A 26,060-nucleotide genomic window follows, 5' to 3' on the forward strand; every position below is an offset into this window, starting at 1 on the left:
TTTTATTGTATCATAATCACAATCTGTTGGAAATTGTGTGTCACACATGAAATTTATCCTACTAGATCCATGATTAAGTATGTTTTATGTCATTTTATGAAATAATTTTTTTTTTTAAAATCTGTCATTACATATTCGTGTGCTCACACAATCTGTGAAACTATCAGCGCACCTCTATACCCTTTTCTTGTCTTCATATATATATATATATATATATATATATATATATATATATATATATATATATATATATATAGACTTACAAACTTATAGCCAGCAACATCAGATAAATGCAAAAAGATTTTATGGCATATTTTTAAAGTGCAAGAGTGACAATGTACAAAAAGAGATCCGGTACATGCAAGTAAAGTGCAATCAAAAAATACTTAGCAGCATAGTGAAAGACCGGTACATCTCCAATGAGGTCATGGCACGACAGCCGTTTCGGTGCAACCAAGCACCTTAATCATGTGCTACTGACCTAAAGACAAACCACAGGTATATATACCATAAAGGCAATGGCGTGATTGGCTAGGCGGACACACACCCACGTGCGCCGCGCGTCACTAACAATAGGACGGATCCCAGCTGTATCAAAAAACCGGAAGTGTCACAGACGTATTTCCGGTATAGCGTCATGACATCATCCCGTCAGAGGGCACGATCTGCGTCAGCCGACGCTAGATCACATGTGTCCCATCGACACGGAAGGTTGGCATGGCAACAAATTAAAGGGGTAGTGGCCGGACTTATATAATATCAAAGTTAAACAGAGCCATATACGGCGCCGGACCAATCCACATATTAAAGAAGTATTAGGGATCGCCAAGTAGATGATATTGCCATTCATGGTATATACATATAGTGTGTGAAAACACATAAACAAGACAGAGACAGACATAGAGACAAGGCAAAAAGAAGAAATGAAGAATAAACAGTAATACAGCTACGCAAATACACTGCATACAATAAATTCAAAAAATCATGATACATAATATAGTTTAAATATAATTTAAACACAGCCAACCGCCATTACTAATGGTGGTTGGCTGTGTTTAAATTATATTTAAACTATATTATGTATCATGATTTTTTGAATTTATTGTATGCAGTGTATTTGCGTAGCTGTATTACTGTTTATTCTTCATTTCTTCTTTTTGCCTTGTCTCTATGTCTGTCTCTGTCTTGTTTATGTGTTTTCACACACTATATGTATATACCATGAATGGCAATATCATCTACTTGGCGATCCCTAATACTTCTTTAATATGTGGATTGGTCCGGCGCCGTATATGGCTCTGTTTAACTTTGATATTATATAAGTCCGGCCACTACCCCTTTAATTTGTTGCCATGCCAACCTTCCGTGTCGATGGGACACATGTGATCTAGCGTCGGCTGACGCAGATCGTGCCCTCTGACGGGATGATGTCATGACGCTATACCGGAAATACGTCTGTGACACTTCCGGTTTTTTGATACAGCTGGGATCCGTCCTATTGTTAGTGACGCGCGGCGCACGTGGGTGTGTGTCCGCCTAGCCAATCACGCCATTGCCTTTATGGTATATATACCTGTGGTTTGTCTTTAGGTCAGTAGCACATGATTAAGGTGCTTGGTTGCACCGAAACGGCTGTCGTGCCATGACCTCATTGGAGATGTACCGGTCTTTCACTATGCTGCTAAGTATTTTTTGATTGCACTTTACTTGCATGTACCGGATCTCTTTTTGTACATTGTCACTCTTGCACTTTAAAAATATGCCATAAAATCTTTTTGCATTTATCTGATGTTGCTGGCTATCAGTTTGTAAGTCTACAAATTCAACATATCTGTGCCGGGCACTCAGGAGCCGAATTAAGTATGTGTGTGCAGTTTATCCTCTATTCCTATATATATATATATATATATATATATATATATATATATATATACAAGCTAAGCCCGCTCAAAGCAAAAGCTTTGAAAGCTGGTCTCTGTGTGTTTCTGTATGTGTGATTGCCTCTGTGTTTCTGTATGTGAGAAAGAGATGCAGTTTCATTAGCTGCCAGCAGATTGCAGTGTTTCAGCAAATAAATATAGAAGTCCAGAAAGAAAGCATTCCAAAACTAATTTTTAAAGCAGCATAGTTATATTGAAATAATGAGTACATTCGGGGACTGTGCCCCGTCCTCAGGGTACAATTCAATAATACAGATACAGCAGTTTGAACCAACAGAACATCCCCAAAATCACCAGTATAAATACATGTAGTGTCCAGCAGCCGCCACACCCTCCGCTACTGGAATAGCGCCACACCCAAACTTCCGGTCGCGGTACGCAGGGGGTCCGTCTGCATCATTGATGCGTTTCAAAGGCACCCATTTTCGAGTTCCACCCAGCATCCTCCCTCTGTGGCGTGTCAGGACACTGGCCACTAAACAGAGATAAGGCAAAATTTACTCTGACACTTAAAGGCTTCAAAACAAAATAAAAATACATACATATAAAACAATATACAGTGAAAAAGCATAAGGAGTTAATAAAATATTTGAGGAAATCTAGAGAATGTCCCGCCTCCAAAAAATGTCTTTGGACCGGTTGGTCCCCCATTTGGACCGGGTCCCCAAACTCTGCAGACTTGTAAGTAAAATGTCTGTTAATCAACCACCAGTTTCGGGGTTACCCCCGTTGTCAGACTTACAAGTCTATCTATCAGGAAGGCACTACAGCAATTTCCATTGCATGAAAAGTGTGCCGGATCTTCTACTTCTAGATATATATAATATATATATATATATATATATATATATATATATATAGAGAGAGACAGCGTAGAGGTGGCACTCGATCAGCAAAACATCAATCACAGATCCCCTAGGTAAGGACTATATATATATATATATATATATATATATATATATATATATATATATATATATATATATATATAGAGAGAGAGAGAGAGCGAGAGAGAGAGAGAGAGAGAGACCAGGGAACCGGCACTCTGCAATAATCTATGAATCTTCAGCCGGGGTGCAGACACGTAGGTAGGTAGAACAAGGGGGGTAGATTCGCGGCACTCACGCGGACTTCCAAATAACCACACAACACAGAGGATGCGGATAACGTTTCGGATATTACTCCTTTGTCAAATCCAAGAACCAAATGCATACAATGGGATGCGGTCATTTGGTCTACTGCATTATGGTCGACAGTCATTAGGTCGAATCCATTAGGTCGACATGCTAAAAGGTCGACATGACTCTAGGTCGACATGGGAAAAGGTCGACATGATTCTAGTTCAAAAGGTCATTAGTTCGACAGGTCATTAGTTCGACAAGGTCATTAGTTCGACATTGTCTATGTCGACATTCACAAGGTCGACATGGAGTTTTTCACTGTTTTTTGAGCCAACATGTGCCGACAGGCGGTATTTCATGCCCTACCATCCACTAGGGCGTGGTGGGAGAATAAAATAGTGTGCCGAGCGTAGCGAGGCACCGTGCCCGACGCATAGCGAGCGCAGCGAGCGATGCGAGGGGATGCAGTGCACTTTAAACTGTGTCCATGTCGACTGTGTTGACATTCAGGTAAAAAAACAGTGAAAAACCCCATGTTGACCTTGTGAATGTCGACATAGACAATGTCGAACTAATGACCTTGTCGAACTAATGACCTGTCGAACTAATGACCTTTCGACCTAGAATCATGTCGACCTTTTCCCATGTCGACCTAGAGTCATGTCGACCTTTTAGCATGTCGACCTAATGGATTCGACCTAATGACTTTCGACCATAATGCAATAGACCAAATGATCCCAACCCCTTGAAACAACCTTACTTAACTTAGCCTACATGGGAATGCCATTACTGCTCAGTTATGCAGGAGGAGATGTAACTGAGGTGCATACATTTTGGAATTGCTTACAGATCTGTACACTTGGCTATGGAGCATGTACAGCACTGAGAACCACAAGATTCTAACGTAAAATGGACTTATGGGTATTACAAAACGTTTTAGTATTTCTGTTTTATTTCTATTTCTGTGTTGATAAGAGGTATACCAAACAATAATACCACATAGTCTCACTCTGAAATGGGATACAGTACTCATGTTTATTTTAAAAAGGTATATGAGCAGAAACAAGACATACTTTCATATTATTCCATATGTAGCATCCCCACATCAGACGGAAACCCATGCACAGCCCAAATATACATACAGAAGAGGTATGTCATTTGTAGGAACTCACAGCTGGGGAGAGACATTAGTGCTGTTGTTACGTATGAATTGAAACCCACTGATGTTTAATAAGTTATATATATAGTCTCTATTCTTTATTTAAATACATGAAAAGGGTGGAGTGATGAAGGGAACACAAATAGGTCAATATATCTCCGCCGCTTGCTTCATCTCTTCTCTTCTGATATCAACATCTGGCTTTCCACCTCAGTCATTGCTTCTGCTTACAAGCATTTGAGGATGTAGAAATTACAAGCAGTCCCTCTGGGACAGTTACATAGCTTCCCAATACGTGCGCCTTTTCTTACTGCACATTGCTCACCGGCATCACACTGCAGAGAGTGGAAAGACAAGCACAAAACACCCATTAGTCCTAAAATACGGAGACAGTGCCTAAATACAGTATGATCCCCAGTGTGAAAGGGCTATCCCATACAAATGACCACCCACCCCCATAATCCTTATTACTCAGATTTTATTTGTACAGTATCTACTAGTGAATCTAGCACCTATCAATTAGTGAACATACACTGGGGCTGGTATACGGCCACTAGGTCGACATGCATTTGGTCGACCACTGAAGGTTGACACATGAAAAAGTTCAACACTGTTTAAGGTTGACAGTTTCATTAGGTCGACACAAGCATTTGGTCGACTTTGAGAAGGTCGACACTCAAAAGGTCAACATGGGTTTTTCTCTTTTTCTTCAACTGGCATGTGCCGACAGGCGTATTTCATGCTCTACCATCCACTAGGGCAGCGGTTCTCAAACTGTGGGTCCCGACCACCTCAGCATGGGGTCACGACTATGTTGCTGACCATCAGGCAAATGTATCTGTGGAGGGGGGACAGGGTATAACTCATTAAATAAACACCCACATCTTCCCTCTTCCATCCCCCCCACTACCTACTGCCTCCCTGTCACAATAGCGATCACTTCACTTCAATGACCACACATGTGGTGGCAATTCAGTAGTAACCTGCCGGGGTCCTGTAATCATTTGTATTGTCTGATGGGGTCCTAGAGCAAAATAGTTTGAGCACCCCTGCACTAGGGCATGGGTGGAGAATATAATAGTGTGCCAAGCGTAGTGAGGCACCGCGCCCAAATCATGGTGAGCATAGCAAGCCATGCTAGGAGACGTGATGTACTAAAATCCCGGGTTTTGCGAGCTCCCATGCAAAATCCCGGGATATTTAGGCTAGTGAAAAATGGGTATTATCCTGTGTTTTTATTGTGCACATGCTTCAGAAGTTGAGCACATCCAGTCACATATCCTCTTGCAGTAGAATGTGGTGTAACTGGGTGGCGATGGGGAATTTGCGATGTCTAGTAAGTGTGATCTCTTGCACCAGAGATAAAGTGGACGGAGATAAAGTACCAGCCTACCAGCTCTAAACTGTCATTTTTTTTAAACACAGACTGTAATGTGCACGAGAAAAAGATATAGAGAGCGCTATTAAAGAAACCTCCACCTTAGTGTATTAGTGCAACAGTAAGGTACAGACTTTTACAGTTTGTAAAATGGCTTTATTAAAACATAAATGGTGTGGTCGATGTCAGACACAATTTACAGCATTGATTGTACATTTTTAGTACAAGAATATCAGGTGAGTCGAGACCCAACGCGTTTCGTCGTTGCACGACTTCTTCAGGGGTGATGGACTCGAGTTTCCTGGGCTTTAGAAGATATATGAATAGTTTTTAGAAAAACTTTTTTCTTTTGACATTGTGATGACGTCCTGAGGTGACGGGAAGTGAGATCCTGCAGAAAGGCTGGATTCGCTGTCCCAGATTATAATAAATACTGGTGGTGTACCGCTGAGTGGTTCTTAGTGTCTGACTACAGACTGTAATGTGTCAGTTAGGAGCTGATTGGCTGGTATTTTATCTCATCATAGCTTAGTAAATAGACCACAAAGTACAAACAAACCAACTAGTTCTTGACTGTGATTTCTTAAACAGGAAGTCCGTAACAAGAGTCAGGGGTTAATTGGCTGATATTGTAGCTCCATCCACTTATCTCTCGCAAAGGCATAGTATATAGACTCCCACAGCATGGAATATGACCGCTGGGAGCTGTCTGATCAGTAGTTTATCTTTCTCAATGCTTTGATAAACCTCCCCTTCTATATTCCATGGTCAAATAAAAAAATATATTAAAAACAATATTTTTTTCCTGTTTTTCTTAGTAGGTTAAAAAAAAAGTTATTGAAAAATCTTAGATGATGGCACAATTAAGAGCAGCTGCTATCTACAGGGATGCTTCTAGAATATCACCACACTCAAAATAATTATAAATGATTAAAGGAAAGGCATACCCATAAAAAGCACTATTTTACAAATACATAAAACAATGAGACATATCACACAAACTTCATGACAAAAAAATTGTAAATGTCATGCTTTGTAGTTCAATGTTGTACTTCTGGGAAAGAAGCACATAGCTAGGCACACTGTGGGAGTAAAGCAAATCAGAGAAAGTATTTGTGCACCATGATAAAGCCATGTCATAATGCAGGTGGGGTATCCAAAATCAGATCTAAATTGCAGTGTAAAAATAAAGCTGCCCACAATTGTGGACTACATGCAAAAGCAGCCAGTGTTTACCCTGCATGCAAACTTAAATAATATTTGCACCACTTCCATTACAACATGGCTTGTGTAGGTGTAATGTTACTTTCTCTTTTTTTGCTTGACCCCCAACTCAGAATCAGGTCCACTGTGAGCTATGTAAGTCCCTTTTTAAAAAAAAAAAAAAACAATTTTATTGAGAGGATAATATAAATAACCCGTACAAAGGTCCACAGAAGATGGCAAATACAGCTATAATTCTTGAAATACTGACAAAGCTTAACAAGAGAAGGGTAAAGTTCAAGTAATGCTAATTGCACAACCAAACTTGAGCAATGCCGAGTACCACAGCTAGGGCCTTATTTTGGTTCATTCTTTCTGACAAAATCCTTCTTAGATGGGCAAAACCATGTGCACTGCAGGTGGGGCAGATGTAACATGTGCAGAGAGAATTAGATTTGGGTGGGGTTTTACTTCAAAGTGAGATCTATATTGCAGTGTAAAAATAAAGCAGTCAGTATTTTCCCTGCACAGAAACAAAATTACTCACCCAAATCTAATTCTCTCTGCACATGTTACATCTGCCCCCCCTGCAGTGCACATCGTTTTGTCCATCTAAGAAGGATTTTGTCAGAAAGAATGAACCAAAATAAGGCCCCTAGTCTCTTATATATTTATTGTCTGTTATTTGTCAACCACAGAGAGGTGTATGCTGGGCATGGGAAGCATGTTAAGGGCCTTCTGCTGAATGGATTTGGATCAGAACTTCAGTGAGGAAAGCTTCAGAAGTTCAGAGAGGGATGGAAAATGGTCTGGGATGACTTTTGGAATGGCCAAGACCTCTGTCTGATGTTAAGTTGGTGTACGCCGGGCAGACCTTTGACCCGGGGAGCATGTTCCACTAGATGGATTTCGGTGGAAATGTCACAGACGAATGACAAATTGTCTGGGATGCCTAACTGAGTACTTGGGTTCCTGGAGTGACTTCTACCCATAAAAATTTACATAAATACCCCATCAAAAAAATTACAAAATACTACAGATACAGACTCAGCCAGCGAATGCTAGCAGGGGCATTCTGGCGATTCCCGACACTGAATAAGAGGTGCTCCATCTGTATATATATATATATATATATATATATATATATATATATATATATATATATAGAGAGAGAGAGAGAGAGAGAGAGAGAGAGAGAGAGAGAGAGAGAGAGAGATATCTATATAGATATATATACTGCTCAAAAAAATAAAGGGAGCACTTAAACAACATAAAGTAACTCCAAGTCAATCACACTTCTGTGAAATCAAAATGTCCACTTAGGAAGCATCACTGATTGACAATCAATTCCGCATGCTGTTGTGCAAATGGAATAGACAACAGGTGGAAATTATAGGCAATTAGCAAGACACCCCCAATAAATGAGTTGTTCAGCAGGTGGTGACCACAGACCACTTCTCAGCTCCTATGCTTTCTGGCTGATGTTTTGGTCACTTTCACGGTGCTTTCACTCTAGTGGTAGGATGGGACAAAGTCTACAACCCACACAAATTGCTCAGGTAGTGCAGCTCATTCAGGATGGCACATCAATGCAAGCTGTGGCAAATAGGTTTGCTGTGTCTGCCAGCGTAGTGTCCAGAGCATGGAGGCACTACCAGGAGACAGGCCAGTACACCAGGAGATGTGGTGGAGGCTGTAGGAGGGCAACAACCCAGCAGCAGGACCGCTACCTCCGCCTTTGTGCAAGGAGGAACAGGAGGAGCACTGCCAGAGCCCTGCAAACTGACCTCAAGCAGGCCACAAATGTGCATGTGTCTACTCAAACGGTCAGAAACAGACTCCATGAGGGTGGTATGAGGGCCTGGCGTCGACATGTGGGGGTTGTGCTTACAGCCCAACACTGTGCAGGATGTTTGGCATTTGACAGAGAAGACCAAGATTGGCAAATTCGCCACTGGCTCCCTGTGCTCTTCATAGATGAAAGCAGTTTCACACTGAGCACATGTGACAGAGTCTGGAGACGCCAAGGAGAGCGTTCTGCTGCCTGCAACTTCCTCCAGCATGACTGGTTTGGCAGTGGGTTAGTAATGGTGTGGGGTGGCATCTCTTTGGGGGGCCGCAGAGGCCTTCATGTGCTCGCCAGAGGTAGCCTGACTGCCATTAGGGTACTGAATGAGATCCTCAGACCCCTTGTGAGACCATATGCTGGTGCAGTTGGCCCTTGGTTCCTAATAATGCAAGACAATGCTAGACCTCATGTGGCTGGAGTGTGTCAGCAGTTCTGTATTTTGCTTTCCTAAAGCACCCAAAGAACCTCATGAACTGGCATGGGAGAGAGAGACAGGCGAGACCCTAAGTCCCTGTCAGTAAACACCAAATGAACAAGCTGTCACAAAAAGTTCTATTGCTTCCCGTATTAAAGAAAATCAATAGAAATTATACTTTTGATGGTACTTTGTCCCCATTAAACTTCATGCTATCTATCCTTCAACCTCTAATCTATGTTGGAGACAATGTGGCCAATTGGAAGCCTTTCTGCATGTTTGGTGGTCTTCTTGTTTGTTCCACACTCTGATTAAATCTATCACAGATGTTTCTATGCCCTCTTCTATATTATTTTCTTTGTTCGATGTGAATAAATTTTATTAATGAGAAGTCATTGAATACAAATTAGAAGCATTTCAATTATACAAAATTCAGATAAGCTGACATTCAGTAATACTATTTAAAAAACACATTGAAAACTATCATATGCAGATATGTCTAGTGTCTTCTAAAAATTCCAGCATATTCTCTAAATACAAAAAGTCCATGTTATTCGGTCTATCCCTCATATTACACTGCAATTCCAAAAATCAATTAATCATATACTTAGTGCAGCTAAATGCCACATTGGAGTTTTATATCGTTACTTTGAAATAGATTTTTCATTTTATTGTTGAATCACTCACATACAGTATATCTTAATGCTTATGTTTGTATTCTTTATGCTACCTTAAAATATGTCTGTATTGAATGATTACAAAACTTCAATAAACAAATAAAAAAAAAAAAAAAAAAAAAGTAGTATTACTGAATGTCTGTTAATGTGAAATAGCATTTAGTGGTTTCCAAACACTGTCCTCAAGACACCATTACAGTCCAGTTTTAGGGCTAACCATGGTTGAGCGCAGATGGTAAAATTAAAATGACTGAGGTACTAATTAAGTCCCCTTTGCTCAATCATGAAAATTTGTACTATTAGGGTGCAGACTCTGGAAAACACTGGTCTTAAGGATAATGGTTCATAAGGATAATACTTTCAAGTAAAAGGCTACTTATACCATTTATAACCATGTATGCCAGTTTTCTTTAGTTATTAAGATTTTTATTTTTTTCCATCTCTTCTGCTGGCAGCTGTAGTCATACACAGAGTCCTGCGGCATTTTATACAAGTAAGAGAAGTTCAATTCAGGGGAATTCTAGAGATTTAAAAAGGAGAGATGGTTTCTGACATGATAGACTAAGAAAACTGAATTTAAAGATAATTTCTTAAGTACTTTTTTATATCAAACACACAGTATAAATAATTCCTTTGAGAGTGTATTTGAGAAGTTAATAGAAAACTAAAACCCGAAGAGGAAACTGTGTGTATCTACTCTACATATTCTAAAGTGAAAGTAATTTGTTAGCTTAGCAGGTGTTTTTTTGTTGCCATGCTGAAATCAGTTATGAACCATATTTACTTACTTTGCTGCTCTGGGAGGGGCAGCGTGGTAGGGGCATAGGTGCGTGGCCAGTGGGAAGGTGGGCTGTCTGGGGGCATGCCATCACCAGAGGTGGATTTAGACCTCATTGTATCCTAGGCAAGATACCAATTTGGGCCCTCCTCACTCAACCATCCATAGCATTATTTTTTTGCTACTGATTGCAGGTGGCATTGATTGAGTACCGCAGCATGTGCGCAGTCTACCAATAAATGCTCAGCTGTGAGAACATCAGCATTGCATACAGATGGAGCCACTCTCATTAGAGCGTGCCCCATTCTGTCAGAAGCCCCTGCAGCCATCTCCCGCAGCTGCCTACTCCCTGCCTGTCTTCTTTAAGCAGAGATGGGCAGGGAAGCACCCTATCCCCGCCGCCTTGCTGACGGGGATGCTGGAGTGGGTGAGACGCTCGCGAATCACCGGCCAGCTAATGAGATCTAGCGGGCAGGCTGGCTGGCGGTAGCTCCATTTGTACAAATCTGAATCAGGCTTTAGGTCATTTGGAAGTGTGGGCAGGTCCATGTGATGTTAAGCGGTAGTTGCACAATGCTCCTCTGGGAATGTTTGTGATGGGCAGGATTTTTTATGGGGCCCTTGGGACCTGTTGGGCCCTAGGCAGGCGCCTAGGTTGACTTGTAGAAAATCCACCTCTGGACATAATCATCGCATAATTATTGCTCCGCCCCCAGCCAAACAGTGCTATTAAAAATCAGGTACTGAGAGCAGGGGGCAGGGCTATGGTAATGCAATTTAGTATGATTCACATCATTGACCACGCACTTGTACTCTGTTGTGGGCGACAAATGGGGGGGGGGGGAGGGTGCAGGAGGCTGGGGATGAAAGTTAAATTCTTGCCCACCTTTTCAGGGGGCCAGGAGCACCACCCCATTTTCGAGAGCTTCACGGCCACTCCGGGTGTTTAGGCAATTATGTTATAAACTGTTAGATAAATATATCGTCTGCCCCCATGTATTTTACTTTTCGATATGTGTTGGTTGGAAGAAACCTTGCATTAAAATTTCCTGTTTTCTTCCTGATATGTGATAGACCAACTTTATGCCAAAGATCCAATATAGTAATAGTTAAAATTTATATAATCGTCCTTTAGTCTTTTTAATGCATTATTAAATTCCCTGATTTTGGATGTCTAGTGACATAGCTACAATATGCAAGGAGTTTGCATGTGGTGGTGATTGTGAAGATTATGAATTAGGGGTGGTCAATGACAATCCATGGTTATAAACCATTGATGGTCTGACTATGGTGAGTAGTTTCACCATCGATTAATGAACCCCGGTGGGGACTGCTAACCACGCTATTCACATGTGCATCTGCTATTGTGCATAGCCTAACCATCAATGATTTTCTACTGGTGATAAACCACTTTGATTATCAATAGTAAACCACATTAACGGTCAGCACTATTATGAATGAAAAACAGAAAGGATGCCAGTGAATATTAAGATGTAACTAGATGTGGTTAGCATAGACTGGAAGACAGGTCACAGATGAGTTGCATTGGGTGCAATGTCTCATTCAATTTTGCAGAAAAATAAAAAAAATCAGTGTGGTCGAGGCAATGTGATTTACATTGCCTGGACTTTCAGCCAATCATGGAGCTACAGTATGGAGCTACAGTATGCGTCTCTATGCGTCTGATTGGCTGAAAGCATCCCCATGGAGACGCATAGAGCCAACCACGCTAACAGCTTCTATAGCGCTGTGAAAGCCTGCGGGGTGAGCCTGCAGTGGAGCTCGCTGCTGTCTGCGCTGGAGCCTGGTGGTGTAAGTATAAGTGTAAAATGATTGTGTGTGTGTGTGTAATAAACTTGTACTGTTCTCAGGGTCTGTGTTTTTTTTTAACATTCTTTAAACAAGTGGACTACAAGTTCCAACAGGCCCAAGCATGCCCTGCATGCTGGGACTTGTGGTTCACCAAGTCCTAGCATGCGGGGGAGGCCTGCTGGGACATCGCCTGTAAAAAGCACATTTTTTTGTGTGATTTTACCGTATCAGGCTGGAGTCCAACGCCCACGGACACCAGTGACAGCCCCGGGCTTCAGTCCTGGACTGGTGAAGCCTGGGGAAGGGGACCCCTTTAGTGGGGGGGTCCCCACTCCCCCAGGTACCCCGTCCAGGGCTGACCAGCCACGGTCAGCATGATATGGCCGGGGAACCTTATGTAAAAAGAGTCCACCGGCTGTGGCATGACAACATGGGCTGTTTGAGCCTGGTGCTGATTCCAAAATACAGGGGACCCCCAGTTTTTTTTGTCCCCCATATTTTTGGAACCAGGACCGGCACAATGAGCCTGGGGCTGGTTATGCTCAGGAGAGGGATACCCACGCCATTCCCTCAAATTCGCACATTTTCATGAGTAAAAATCGCACCATATCGCACCTTTTGCCACAAATTTGCATCTCATTAAATATGCAAAGTTGCTGCAAAAGATGCAATTTTAAAAAGTGCGATGTGGTGCGTTTTCGGAAAATGCTATTTTTTTTCGCATCCCATTAAATTTCGCCCATAGTATCTGATTGGTTGCCCATAGCAACATCCCACGTAAAATAGAACTCTAAATTTAGTAAATTTCCCCCTTAATATCTGTTTTTTTCTCTTCCTCCTAAATTGTTATAATGCAGTAATCATAAATCCATACCTCCCATCTTTGAACATTGCAGGATCGGGAAGTCTGCGCATCCCTACCACGCATGATCACAAAAGCGGCATGGCTTTATGTGTTGGGGGCGTGGCTCAACAGAAATGTCACACCTCATTTTGTCACTGGGGGTGGTGACATGGCCAGCACTCAGAGAGCTCCTTGCCATGCCCCCTCTCCTCTCATCTGTGAATAGATGCTGTGCGCATGCTGCGACAGGGAGACTCCCAACTGCCCCCTCCGCCACGGGACACTGCCGTCCCTGGGTGTGATGCAGCACAGTCACCAAAAATCGTGACTGTCCTGCAGAACAGGGACAGTTGGGAGGTAAGTAAATCACTGAGCATGATGAAAGTGGCAGTGACATAATAAGTAGGGGTATTACAAAACTCAACAAGATTCCATGCAAAAATTCCATACATGTTGCTTACAAATGGCACATTGTACATGGTACAAATGGCACATGGAATTTATACAGTATAATAACCTACAGTATAACAGGGACAGTATGCTCTAGAAAGCAATATGGGAAAATTATGTGAATAAACAATTTTAAAAAATAGACAACCTGTGCTTGCTAAGTGTTGATCCCAGAACCCTCTCTGATGCCTATTTGTGCCAGTTTCTTTCAGCAAGCTTTACCTTACCGAAGGCACCCATCCCAACTTCTTGTCCAGAGGGAGAATTCTTTTACTTTTCAGTTTCTCTAGCACTTCCTGTAAGGCCTCTATCTGCAAAATAAGCACAAAGGTAGATTGGATTGTTTTTAAAATGTATTAAACACTTTTGTGAAATGTTTTAAGAACGCTTGTTGTTAGCACATAGGGGGAGTACATTTTTTTTGGTCTGAACCATATGTAGCTTTTGCCAATTGACAATATTAATGAGTCACTGGGTCCTAATTCATGGTTCATTCCTTGATGGCTGCATTCACTGTGTGTCAGTTACAAGTATTCTTTCATTCATTGTCATAGTTGCCTACCCTCCTGCATTCTGCAGGAGACTCCCTGAAATAGCAGCAATCTCCCTCTCTCCCTCATTAGTCTAGCAATCTCCCTCATAGCACCTAGCCCACATTACATAGTTACATTTTTTGGGGGAAATAGGGAATGAGAGAAAGATACATTTACACTGAATCATCAGTACAATTTCCCAGCACTTTAAGTATAATAGCTCTTACTAACTGCTTTGGGCTCATCTACATTTGTATATGTCATTTTAAAAGATTCCTTTCAGATTCCTTTCATATGTAGCTCTTTTCACAATCTCTCCCTATATGGAACAAGACATGCCCTTTGGGAGAAGCATGACATGCTCCCTCAATGGGGCGCTGTGCAAAATTCTATCACCAACTATAATCTCCCTGAAACTAGTTTCCAAAAGTAGGCAAGTATGTTCATTGATATATTCTTAATGAGCCTACTACCAATATACATTTCCCTTTTCCAATGGAAACAAATATAAGCACTTTTTTTTCCACCAGCACCCAGTTACACTCTATTATTATACAGTATACACTAAATCTCAGGCATACGAATAAAACTTGCCCTGGAGAAGTATCTCTGCAGCTTCTATGAAACAGAATGAGCAATAGATTTGCAACCTCCAGGCTTCCTGCATCCAAGGCACATACAGTAGACGGGTTCGAATTTGGTTTCGTTCCAGATGGTGTGGGTCTGCGCATCCGCATAGTTACCTATGCGCATGCACTAACCCCCCACAGTGAATGTATTTGGCAAGTTATACTCGAGGCATTCGCTACATGATGAGCAGACAGGGGGTGGCTGCAGGGGACCGGCCAGTGTTTTATGGGCATGACCACAAAAAACAGTGGGTGCGTCCATAGAAACGCTGGGAGTGCGTTCGGCGGGCGGCATTTACCTGTTCGCTAGGCAGCGAATATACGCAGCATAGCGAGAAGGTCTGAATTACCCCATTATCTGCCTACTACCACAACCCGAAAACAAACAAATACATGTTATTCTTAAATCGGATGACCTCACTGCTTCAGGTGTTTAACTACATATCAGCTTACATGTCATATTATCAACTCTCAAAGTTAAGAACTGACAATAAGGAGTGGAGTTGCACAAATGAAAAAAAAAGACACTATTTCTATGTATTCTTCGAGCAGCATTCACAGTGTAGTGGTTAGCATTACTGCCTCAGAGCAATGAGGTCCTAACTGTTTGTACATTCTCCCCGTGCTTGCATGGAATTCCTCTGACAATCCAAGAATATGCTGGTAGGGTCATTGGCTCCTGATATTCATATGCATGGGGAGAATATGCTAACAGTCAGGGACGTGCGGTGAGGTAAATGGCCCAGGAGTCCCTGGCAAGTACCAGAGCCAGATTTGCACACAATATATGAGCCCTGGGGTACATGCCGGCATTATACACATGTGCACCAGTATAGACTGCTGGAGATTCAATGAGTTTTGATAAGAGATGTGCAGAAAAGGTAGCCAGGTGAGGCCATAGACTTTTTACTCCAGAGTTTTGACTATAAAAATTAATACAATAATAAAAATAAGATTTTTTTTATATATATATTCTTTGTATTTTTGACATACATTATAAATTCAAAACTCCAGCATATACATTAGTATGACAGGAAAGGCTGTGCCTCACCCCACTGCTAACAGTTAGGGCCATTGTGGGAATTAAACCCATGACCCCAATGCTCTAAGGCAGTAATGCTAACCATCACACCATACATTCTGCCTAAAGATCTAGCCAGAAAGGTTTCTGTAAAATATCATGCTTCATATTTTGAATAAAGATATAATTTACTGTTGTGGCATGGGCCACAGTGCAGGGCAGTTAGGAGTCAAGGGTACAGGTGGAGAGGAGGATAGGGGGAGGGTGAGGACTACTTTGTCCACTCTCTCTACCTGCTGCCTCATGTCCTGACCCTCCCTGCCTTCCTCACTTCTTGCCTCAAGTCGCCTTACCTACACCTCATGTCACCTGTCTGTCTCCCCCTCCTTCTAGATTGTAAGCTCCTTAGAGCAGGGCCCTCTTCCCCCCTGTTAACACCCTTCTTGCATTTCAACTCTTACTCACCTACAATCTATACCTGCATCTCTTCTCACTCACTTCCCTATATCTCAGCTGTATTGTGTACTAAGATTTGTGCTGTTAATTGTTAATTGTGCTCTGTTTTTGATCTTCTTTCGCTGTTATGTCTAGTTCTGTGCATCCAGTACTATTCTAATGTGTTCTGTATGTACGGTGCTGCGTACCACTTGTGGCGCCTTATAAATAACAATATAATAATACGCTTTATAATTAAACATGTTGATTAATCATCTCCAGTGGATCCATATGCTGTATACTTCAGTGCTTTACAATAGATGTAGAATTACAAATGCAGCATAAAAAAAATAATACAGAATAAAAAAAATGGAAGAAATGGAATATAAGAAAGGATAGCAACGACAAATCACAATACACACAACTTACACTGTAAATGAAATGTTAGTTTTAGATCTCTGCATATCTTTTAATATCTCTTGGATACCTAAAGTACAGTACTCACCAGCTCTTTCTCTTCCTGGCTGTTGTTGTCGGATATTTCTACTGACCTGACCCCGATTGTCTCTTCGCTGCATGCTACCAGCATTAATAGAGATAAGGAACAACAGAGGAGAAGTAACCGACTGCTCACCATGGTGCTGATCCAGAGGATGTCTCTTACTGAACTGTCTGTGGTCCTGATCGGCACTTTTATACCTGACTGTGATTATTAAATGGATGCCAGTGTAATTACAGCTCTACTGTATGTGTATTTGTTAATGTTTATTGTTTGCCGACACCCCTACATGGAATTGTTAATGTTTATTGTTGACACACCTCCCATCTTCTTGATGCTCACGTTTTCTTATTAACCTATTGACTTTTACAGCAAACATGTGAAAAATAAATGGCACATTATTTATTAAGGAGCCAAACAGTTATACCCATGAGAGCCTGAAGAGGTGGAACATTTTGTAAATATTACATAATTAAAATCTATTACTCAATGCCATGCATGTTTAACCCCCCTATGTTAGAAGATTTTCAAGATTTATAAAAACACAGTGTATGCCCTATAGAAAAGTTATATGAATAAATTAATATTAGTTTCCAAAGTCATGTATACAAATTAATTATATATATATATATATATATATATATATATATAAGGGGGGTAGATTCGCGGCACTCACGCGGACTTCCAAATAACCACACAACACAGAGGATGCGGATAACGTTTCGGATATTACTCCTTTGTCAAATCCAAGAACCAAATGCATACAATACATTGCTTACCTATATACCGTGCTGGGTCCGGCTCCTCCTCCCGGCGTCTCGCTCACCTGGTGCGCTCTGTTCTCCCGTCGCTTCCGGGTCTACCACGCTGTACACTGAGTGACCTCACATCACCGCGTCAACGTGCGTCCCCGATAGCGTCCGGTTGCCAGGCAACCAGGGCGTGAGGTGACGCTGGAGAGTCGCCCGGACCTATACAAATACAAAAACCAAGACATAACAATAAATATAAAAAGTGACATTGGACCCACATAAAGAACATTACAACAAGACTGCGGCCATTATAGAAACATGTTAAATGAGATATATTTATTCAGCCCTCTAGGTCTCACTGTCCCCAATTTATGGATCCAGAATGTCTCCAACTGCAGTAATCTCTTTGCACGATCCCCACCCCTCTTATCTGCCGGGACATGATCAATTATTGTATACTTTAAATTAGCCAGGCTATGTTTTGCCTCGGCAAAATGCCTGGCTACAGGCTGATTGTTTTTTACAACCGTGTGTACAAAGACTGAGCTTTTTATATTTATTGTTATGTCTTGGTTTTTGTATTTGTATAGGTCCGGGCGACTCTCCAGCGTCACCTCACGTCCTGGTTGCCTGGCAACCGGACGCTATCGGGGACACACGTTGACGCGGTGATGTGAGGTCACTCAGTGTACAGCGTGGTAGACCCGGAAGTGACGGGAGAACAGAGCGCACCAGGTGAGCGAGACGCCGGGAGGAGGAGCCGGACCCAGCACGGTATATAGCTAAGCAATGTATTGTATGGGGTTGGGATCATTTGGTCTATTGCATTATGGTCAAAAGTCATTAGGTCGAATCCATTAGGTCGACATGCTAAAAGGTCGACATGACTCTAGGTCGACATGGGAAAAGGTCGACATGATTCTAGGTCGAAAGGTCATTAGTTCGACAGGTCATTAGTTCGACAAGGTCATTAGTTCGACATTGTCTATGTCGACATTCACAAGGTCAACATGGGGTTTTTCACTGTTTTTTTACCTGAATGTCAACACAGTCGACATGGACACAGTTTAAAGTGCACTGCATCCCCTCGCATCGCTCGCTGCGCTCGCGATGCGTCGGGCACGGTGCCTCGCTACGCTCGGCACACTATTTTATTCTCCCACCACGCCCTAGTGGATGGTAGGGCATGAAATACCGCCTGTCGGCACATGTTGGCTCAAAAAACAGTGAAAAACTCCATGTCGACCTTGTGAATGTCGACATAGACAATGTCGAACTAATGACCTTGTCGAACTAATGACCTGTCGAACTAATGACCTTTTGAACTAGAATCATGTCGACCTTTTCCCATGTCGACCTAGAGTCATGTCGACCTTTTAGCATGTCGACCTAATGGATTCGACCTAATGACTGTCGACCATAATGCAGTAGACCAAATGACCGCATCCCGTTTCAAGGCATGGGGTTGGATGTACAGATATATGCATACAGCAACGGTTCCCAAACTGTGTGCCGCGGCTTCCTTGGGTGCTTCAGAGAACTTGCAGAGGTGCTCTAGTTTGGTGGCCCAGAACCAATTCAGATTATTTATGTTCAATGTATTAGGCAAAGCCAGTGCTAGTGGCTTCTATCATAAAATATGTGGATAAACAGAAGCGAAAACTGTCCCTCACCCTCACAAATTCCTTCTCAACTATGTAATTGCAGCCAACTCAGGGACAAATGCATGATTTCTGGAGAATCTACAATCTCCCACTCTGCAGAATATTGTAGCAAGTGCATTAGACCAGGGAAGTGGTATAGGAACCTAGTAATGGGCATATTTGTTTATATTAGTCCTTTTCAACACTGAATATATACTAGATTGTCTATAATATATGCTGTATCAAACATTTAATATAATAAAATAAGTGGTCACGAAAAAAGGTTGAACATATTATCTAAACACATAAACATAACCAAACATGTAGGAGACAAAACTGCACTTTCTAGCACACATTCTCCCACCTCATGGTAATACACTTATCTCTTCTTCTTGGCAGCTACTGTCTGGTCCTGAGCACTGAGGCCCTTATTCTGGTTCACTCGCAGGGGCAAATACCTTCTCAAATGGACAAAACTATGTGCACTGCAGGGGGGGGGGCAGATGTAACATGTGCAGAGAGAATCAGATTTGGGTGGGGTTTTACTTCAAACGGATATCTATATTGCAGTTTAAAAATACAGGAGTCTGTATTTCCCCTGCACAGAAACAAAAAAACTCACCCAAATGTAATTCTCTCTGCACATGTTACATCTGCCCCATCTGCAGTGCACATGGTTTTGTCCATTTGAGAAGGAATTTGCCTCTACGAGTGAACCAGGATAAGGTCCTGAGTGATGGCTCAGATCCGGATACAGCAAACTTGGTAGAAGAAGTTACTACAGCTAGACATGTGCAGAAGCTTTGCTCTATCCCTTAAACTGCATGTAATTGTATTATGTATTGTGTATATTGTCATAATTTGAGGTGCTGGCTAAGCGGACAGGGTCTCCAGAAAACCGGAAACCTGCCTGCACTCGACTATGCAACTTGCAGATACTGTAGCTCAGCACACAGCCCTGAGCGATCTTGCTGAAGCGATTTGAGCGATCTAGCATCGCTCAGAATGCTTCAGCGTCTCCCCGTGTCGGTCCCTTAAGATCAGTTTGCTTGGCCACTATGGTGCCCTCCTCTGGGTCAGCCAACCCTAGAAACCAAAGGTGGAAGGATGAGCTGGCACTCAGAGACTTTAAGTGCAATAAAGTCTCCATTTTTGAAAATTAACAATTCATCTGCAGCAGAGAATTTAAATAATTTAAATCTTTAAAATGGTTCCTCATTTATAGATTTGGTTAAGTACGAAGGGAGAAAAAAAAATCACCTTCTACAAATAATATATATGATGGTCACATAAGCTCTGCATTCACCATATTTAAAAAAAAAAAAAAAAAAAAAAAAGAACATCAACACTGCTGTTGCTATCACGTTGGTGTTAAACATAAAACATGCCTCCTAGTCAAACGCTCACCTGCACACTCGCCTTTAAAGTTAATGCTGGGTACACATGATGCAATATCAGTAACAAACGATATATATTTAATGACATCATCGGAGCTCCCACACGAATTATATAGGGCATACATACTGAACGTTATTGTTAACCTTTGAGTGCCAAGAGAATTTGTCAAAATCAGTGTGAAAATTGCCAAGCAAACATTTATATTCATCACAATGACCTGTAATGTTTACCTTTTATATGAAATATAATCCTTTTTTTTTTTACACAATTTTTTTTATTTGAATTCTTATAATAAATGTGAGAGACGCTGGTATTTTTGCAAATATTTCGCATATCTCCCACAGAGCTGTTGGCACTCATATTTTGCTCACCTCTCACAGAGATGTTGGCTTTTTTAGTGGATATTTTTGCGTATCTCTCATAGAGGTGTTGGCACTCAAAGGGTTAAAGATATCGTTCAGTGACGTCACCCGGCTCTCTGCTGATCATGCAGTCATTGACAATAAATGCAGATCTGACTGCATGATGAGATAGCAGGAGGAGTCGTGTATATACTAGACCAGTGGTAGCCAACTCCAGTCCCCGAGAGCTACCAACAGTTCACATTTTCCAGACAATCTAGCTGCTGCACAGGTGCACTCATTACTCACTAACATTTTAAAACATCCACAGGTGGAGCTTATTAATTCACTATTAACTGTTGGTAGCTCTTGAGGACTGGAGTTGGCTACCTCAGTACTAGACAATAGCCATGATAATATTGTTAATTGTATCATTATCATGCATATCGTTTAAAAATATTGCATAATGTGTATACACTTATATTGCGCCCCCCCGCCGAAAATTTAGGTAGCCCCCCCCCCCCCCCCAGTAAAGTTAACACCACCACCACCACCACCACCGCCCATGCCCCCTGTGCCTTACCCTCCGCTCGCTGTGCCAGGGACCCGCAGGTTTTGTCTGCAGTCAGTCCCAGCTCCCCTACTGGCTTCTGCTGGTATGAAATGGACCATCATAAAATGTCCGCTCCCATACAGCAGACAGTTTCAGAGAACAGTCTGCTGTATGGGGATGGACATTTTATGATGGACCATTTTAATTTCTTTAGAACAAAATCCTCAAGAAGGGATACAAAGCAATAATTACTGTGACTAGGTGAGCTAACATCTGAGATGGGACACTATATATACATTTCCTCTCTCCCACAAGGACCAAATAAAATTTAAGCATCATTTGTAGCCAGCCCAGGGAAATTCTTTTAATCACTAAACTTTTTCTTTCTGTGCATTTGCACATCACAGTATATGTTGTGTGTATGTATGTCCAAAATTTTTAACTCTCAAAAAATGTCACAAGCTACAGAAGGAGACTATTCTGTGAGATCCTATATGTTAAAAAATCTGCACAGGATTATGTTCTCTCTTTTTACCTGAATATATTAATAAAGGTTACATTTTAAGAACCAATTTATTTTGAATATTTCCTCTCTTTGGAATATCTCTTCTCTTTGGTGTGCATCCACTGTGCAACTCTTTCTCCTCCTAAGCATTCTCATTTCAGCAGAAGCATGGAGGGGAGCCGGGACCGCTGCGCAGACGGGTAAATCTGTGGGTCCCAGCTGCAGCACAGCGCCATTACAATAGCCCCGCAGACCCCCGGCGCCCGCACTTACACAGCACCCCCCCCCCCACGCGCGGACGCAGAGTCTGCGGGGCTATTGTTATGCCACTGCTCCACCAAGCATGCCAGCTATAAAACACCTAGAAAAGCAACTGACACAAGTTTGATTTAATGAGCATACAGTGTGGTGCTTAAGAAGATGTGATCACCAAAATATGAATAAAAAAATGATCTAATAAAAAGCAATGATCTGCTGCACATGCCACTCCTATAGCTGGGGTGCAAATGGTATGTGACCACATTGTTAAAACAAAAATCCCCCTCCAAATATCATGTCAGCATGCTCAGATCACATGCAACCTGCCCTTACTGACACATCATTTATTTTTTGATATACTATGAGCTGCTTGGGCTCCTGCTCCCCCAATATATGTGTAACTGTCAGAATGTGGCTTCCTGCTTGTCTCCATACCGATTTTCACATCATGACACTGCCCCTGTCACATGCATCCCTGTTCCACATCTCCCAACAATTTATATTCGCAATTGTGATACTGCATGTTTTTCAGGAAAGGGGGCGTGGCTTTGCAGGAATGCCCACAATTGCGAGGCCATGCCCCATTTTCAGCACTGTGGGGGCATGGCCAGTACTCTGAGAGTGGCTGGCCATACCCTGTTCCCGCTTTCTTCTTTGAACAAGCAGCAAATAACAAGGAGACCATCAACTGCCCCCCCCCCCCCATGGGACACTGCTGCCCCCAAATGGGACGCAGGACAGTCACAAAAGATCATGACTGTCCCACAAAAATCAGGAAGGTTGGGAGGTCTGCTGGGTACTTGATTCCTAGAACGGCGCCAGCGATAAAAATTGTATCCATCGGGACCTAAAAAATCACGTCGATCGCATGCGATGCGATCGACGCGATTTTTACATTGGAACCAATGTAAAATGGTCCCTGAGACCCGATTTTACATTGGCCCCAATGTTAAATGCCCCCAGACCCCAATTATCATTGTATCCCCACCCTGATGGGTCAAATGTCCCCCCATTGTTAACGCCACCCCACGATTAACGAATACCCAAAGCATGGCGTGTGAAGCGAGGCCACGAGGGGCGGCGGTACGCGTCCTCCGACCTTTTCATACCCCCACTATCCACGTCGGTGTGGAGTTGATTTTATATAGTGTGACGAGCGCAGCCAGCCACCGAGCCCGAAGCATGGAGAGCGCAGCGAGCCCCGCGAGGGGACGCGCATAACTTCACAGGTATTACGCGTGCGCTCGCCACGCTTAGGGCTCAGTGGCTCGCTGCGCTCGCCACACTATATAAAATCAACTCCACGCTGACGTGGATAGTGGGAGTATGAAAAGGTCGGAGGACGCGTACCGCCGCCCCTCGCGGGTTCGCTGCGCTTGCCGCGCTTCGGGTTGGCGTTAACGATGGGGGGAGCATTTTACATACAAGTTACCCATCAGGGTGGGTATACAATCAAATATCGGGTCCATTGAGCCATTTAACATTGTTCCCTATGTAAAATGCTAGGAAACAAGTACCGTCTGCTGTACTCACTCATACCAATTCAATTCTCTGATATACTCTGTGCTGGTGTGACCATGCTCCATTCACTACTGTCAGACTGCTGCTTCCTACTGCTTCCATTTCTCTCCCCACATCACTGCCCCATCACATACAACCCTGCCCCACTCACCATACCTCCCAACATTGTAATCTGGGACACTCTCCAAAACGATGGAGCCTATAGGCTGACCTATCCTGAGATATCCCTCTAATCTAACTGGACTGTGCATATGGGACATTTCTGCCTTGATCCTAATTAACCCTCAAAACCAGTGGGACCTGCAATCTTTAGGAGTCTTTAGCTCTTGAAATCTAAAGCACACTAAAGCTATCTGTGGGAGGCACTTTTTTATGAATATTATTCTACAGCAATTACAGCTCAAATTCTAGTTTGATGTGTAATATACACTATATTCTACCAGCAATCATTTTATTGTGTTCTATATGTTAATGTCTCTTTTATACACATAAAAAAATAAAATTATAAAATTTATTAAACTATCTAGTAATATTTCAGTCAGCGCTGGCACATTCTCTGTTTGGGCCTATGGACAAAGGCATGTGGCAAATGCAGCCTTGTTCTCACTGACACATACTGTATCTAATCTCTTGATACTTTGTGCTGCTGGGGAGTTTGCTCCCTCCACTGTATAACTTTCAGTCTGCTGCTTTCTGCTGCTTGTGTTGTATACTTACATAATGTCAATGCTCTTGTCAAATGCAGCTCTGTCCACACTGACATCACTCATTTCCTGATATACTCTAAAGTACGGCAGTTGCAATTTCCTCATCTCCTGTTTTCACAGCAATAGATGCTAACTGCTGAGAGACAGACTTTATCCTGTCTATATAATCATTTATACTTCTGCATTCATGTAAATTTGTTATACAATACACATCTCAGGATTTTTTTACTTATTAGCCCTCCACCCTGATATGCAGACCACATGTCTGTAGATAAAACTTTTCCACTCGTTTAGGCACATGATACTAATGGCATGGGCCGATTTTCAGATAGCTTTAAGTATAAACCAGGGATTTGCATTTTGCTGCCATATAGTGGCATGCGATGCGATAATGATTTGTAATTGTACAGGCCCTATTTTTAATTGTACAGGGTCCCTGATGTTAAATGAACCCCTATTGTTAACGCCACCCCCACTATCAACGCCAACCCAAAGCGTGGCGAGCGCAGCGAGCCCGCGAGGGGCTGCGGTACGCATCTCCGACCTTTTCATACCCCCACTATCCACGTCGGCGTGGAGTTGATTTTAGATAGTGTGGCGAGCCCGAAGCGTGGTGAGCGCACACAGATTACTTTACAAGTACATACAGATAGTGGTAGATGCTCAATTAGTTCACTAATATTACTCAGGTGCATGAGGGAGGGGTTAATACTGAGTAAGTAAAACAAGACATTTTTTCCCTCAGCTCACAGAATAGTATTAGTAACCAATCTTGAACACTACCTGATAATAGAATTCAGAGATATTGGTTACATATACCTGCGCAGGTGTATGCTATGCCCCCAAGCCGCGTCAAGGCTTCTCTGTATATTGGGGGTCCCTAGCGCTATATCTAGGTGCAGGGTGTGGCACCCCAAAAACTATCATAAGCTAGGAAGCCCAGAGCGGCATGCCAGTGAGATACTATAGTGTTAATAATTAGTGATAGGAAGCCGAAGCTATATATAAAGAGAGAGAGAAAAAATAAAAAATGAAATGTAATTAAAATAAGAGAGAGATAGTGTTAGTGAGGGGAAAGTGTTAATAGAATGTAAGGGCGTGCCGCATTAAAGCCACCCAGCCCAACCAGTCCAGGGGCACCGCACCCCACATCCCCGTTACCCTAAACTGGGTCTACGATCACACGGAAGTGATGACGCAATTGCGCCTTCACTATGTGTGACCACAGCGTGGGTTCACGCAGATCAGTGTGCCCGAGTCATCATGTGCGCCCGCTTGATATGCGGCGCACACTGAATATTGCAATGGGTATATACTCCACAGCCCCACCTGACTGTGACTACAAACTATGATTGGTCGATGGCTCCGATCACGTGACCGAGCCGGGTCAGCTGATCGGAAGCCACAGAACAGGGTAAACTACCTTTATTTATTTGCCACTAACAAGGTTTAATTAGAATACTGCCTCCATCTCAGTCTGATTTTATTATTATTAATATACAAATTAATTGGATGATCTAAAGCACTCAGGTGCAATGTATTGTTGTAATCACTAGGGTATATAAGTCAGCATGACAATCACTATTACATCCTTGATAAAGCTGCACTCTGGGTAAGCAGCGAAATGCGTTGGAGAACC

At 42.4% G+C, this 26,060-nt stretch overlaps 1 protein-coding gene across 2 annotated transcripts; it reads right to left on the reverse strand.

Moving 5' to 3' along the window:
• Positions 1–4,122: 4,122 nt before the first annotated feature.
• LOC146073981 (cocaine- and amphetamine-regulated transcript protein-like) lies at positions 4,123–17,001 on the reverse strand. 2 transcript variants are annotated; one of them, XM_083181621.1, is made up of 4 exons: positions 16,750–17,001; positions 13,854–13,937; positions 10,125–10,262; positions 4,123–4,555 (listed from the first exon to the last, which is right to left on the reverse strand). In XM_083181621.1, exons 1-3 carry the CDS (start codon positions 16,879–16,881, stop codon positions 10,128–10,130), a joined length of 351 nt encoding a protein of 116 aa, XP_083037747.1. In that variant the 5' UTR covers positions 16,882–17,001; the 3' UTR covers positions 4,123–4,555; positions 10,125–10,127. The 2 variants fall into 2 exon arrangements, with proteins under 2 accessions (XP_083037747.1, XP_083037756.1); XM_083181630.1 differs by lacking the exon at positions 10,125–10,262 and having other exon boundaries at positions 16,750–16,940.
• Between the last annotated feature and the right edge of the window lie 9,059 nt (positions 17,002–26,060).

The sequence above is a fragment of the Crinia signifera genome, chromosome 1, assembly GCF_055691185.1.
Source record: "Crinia signifera chromosome 1, ASM5569118v1, whole genome shotgun sequence".
NCBI classification, from domain to species: Eukaryota; Metazoa; Chordata; class Amphibia; order Anura; family Myobatrachidae; genus Crinia; species Crinia signifera.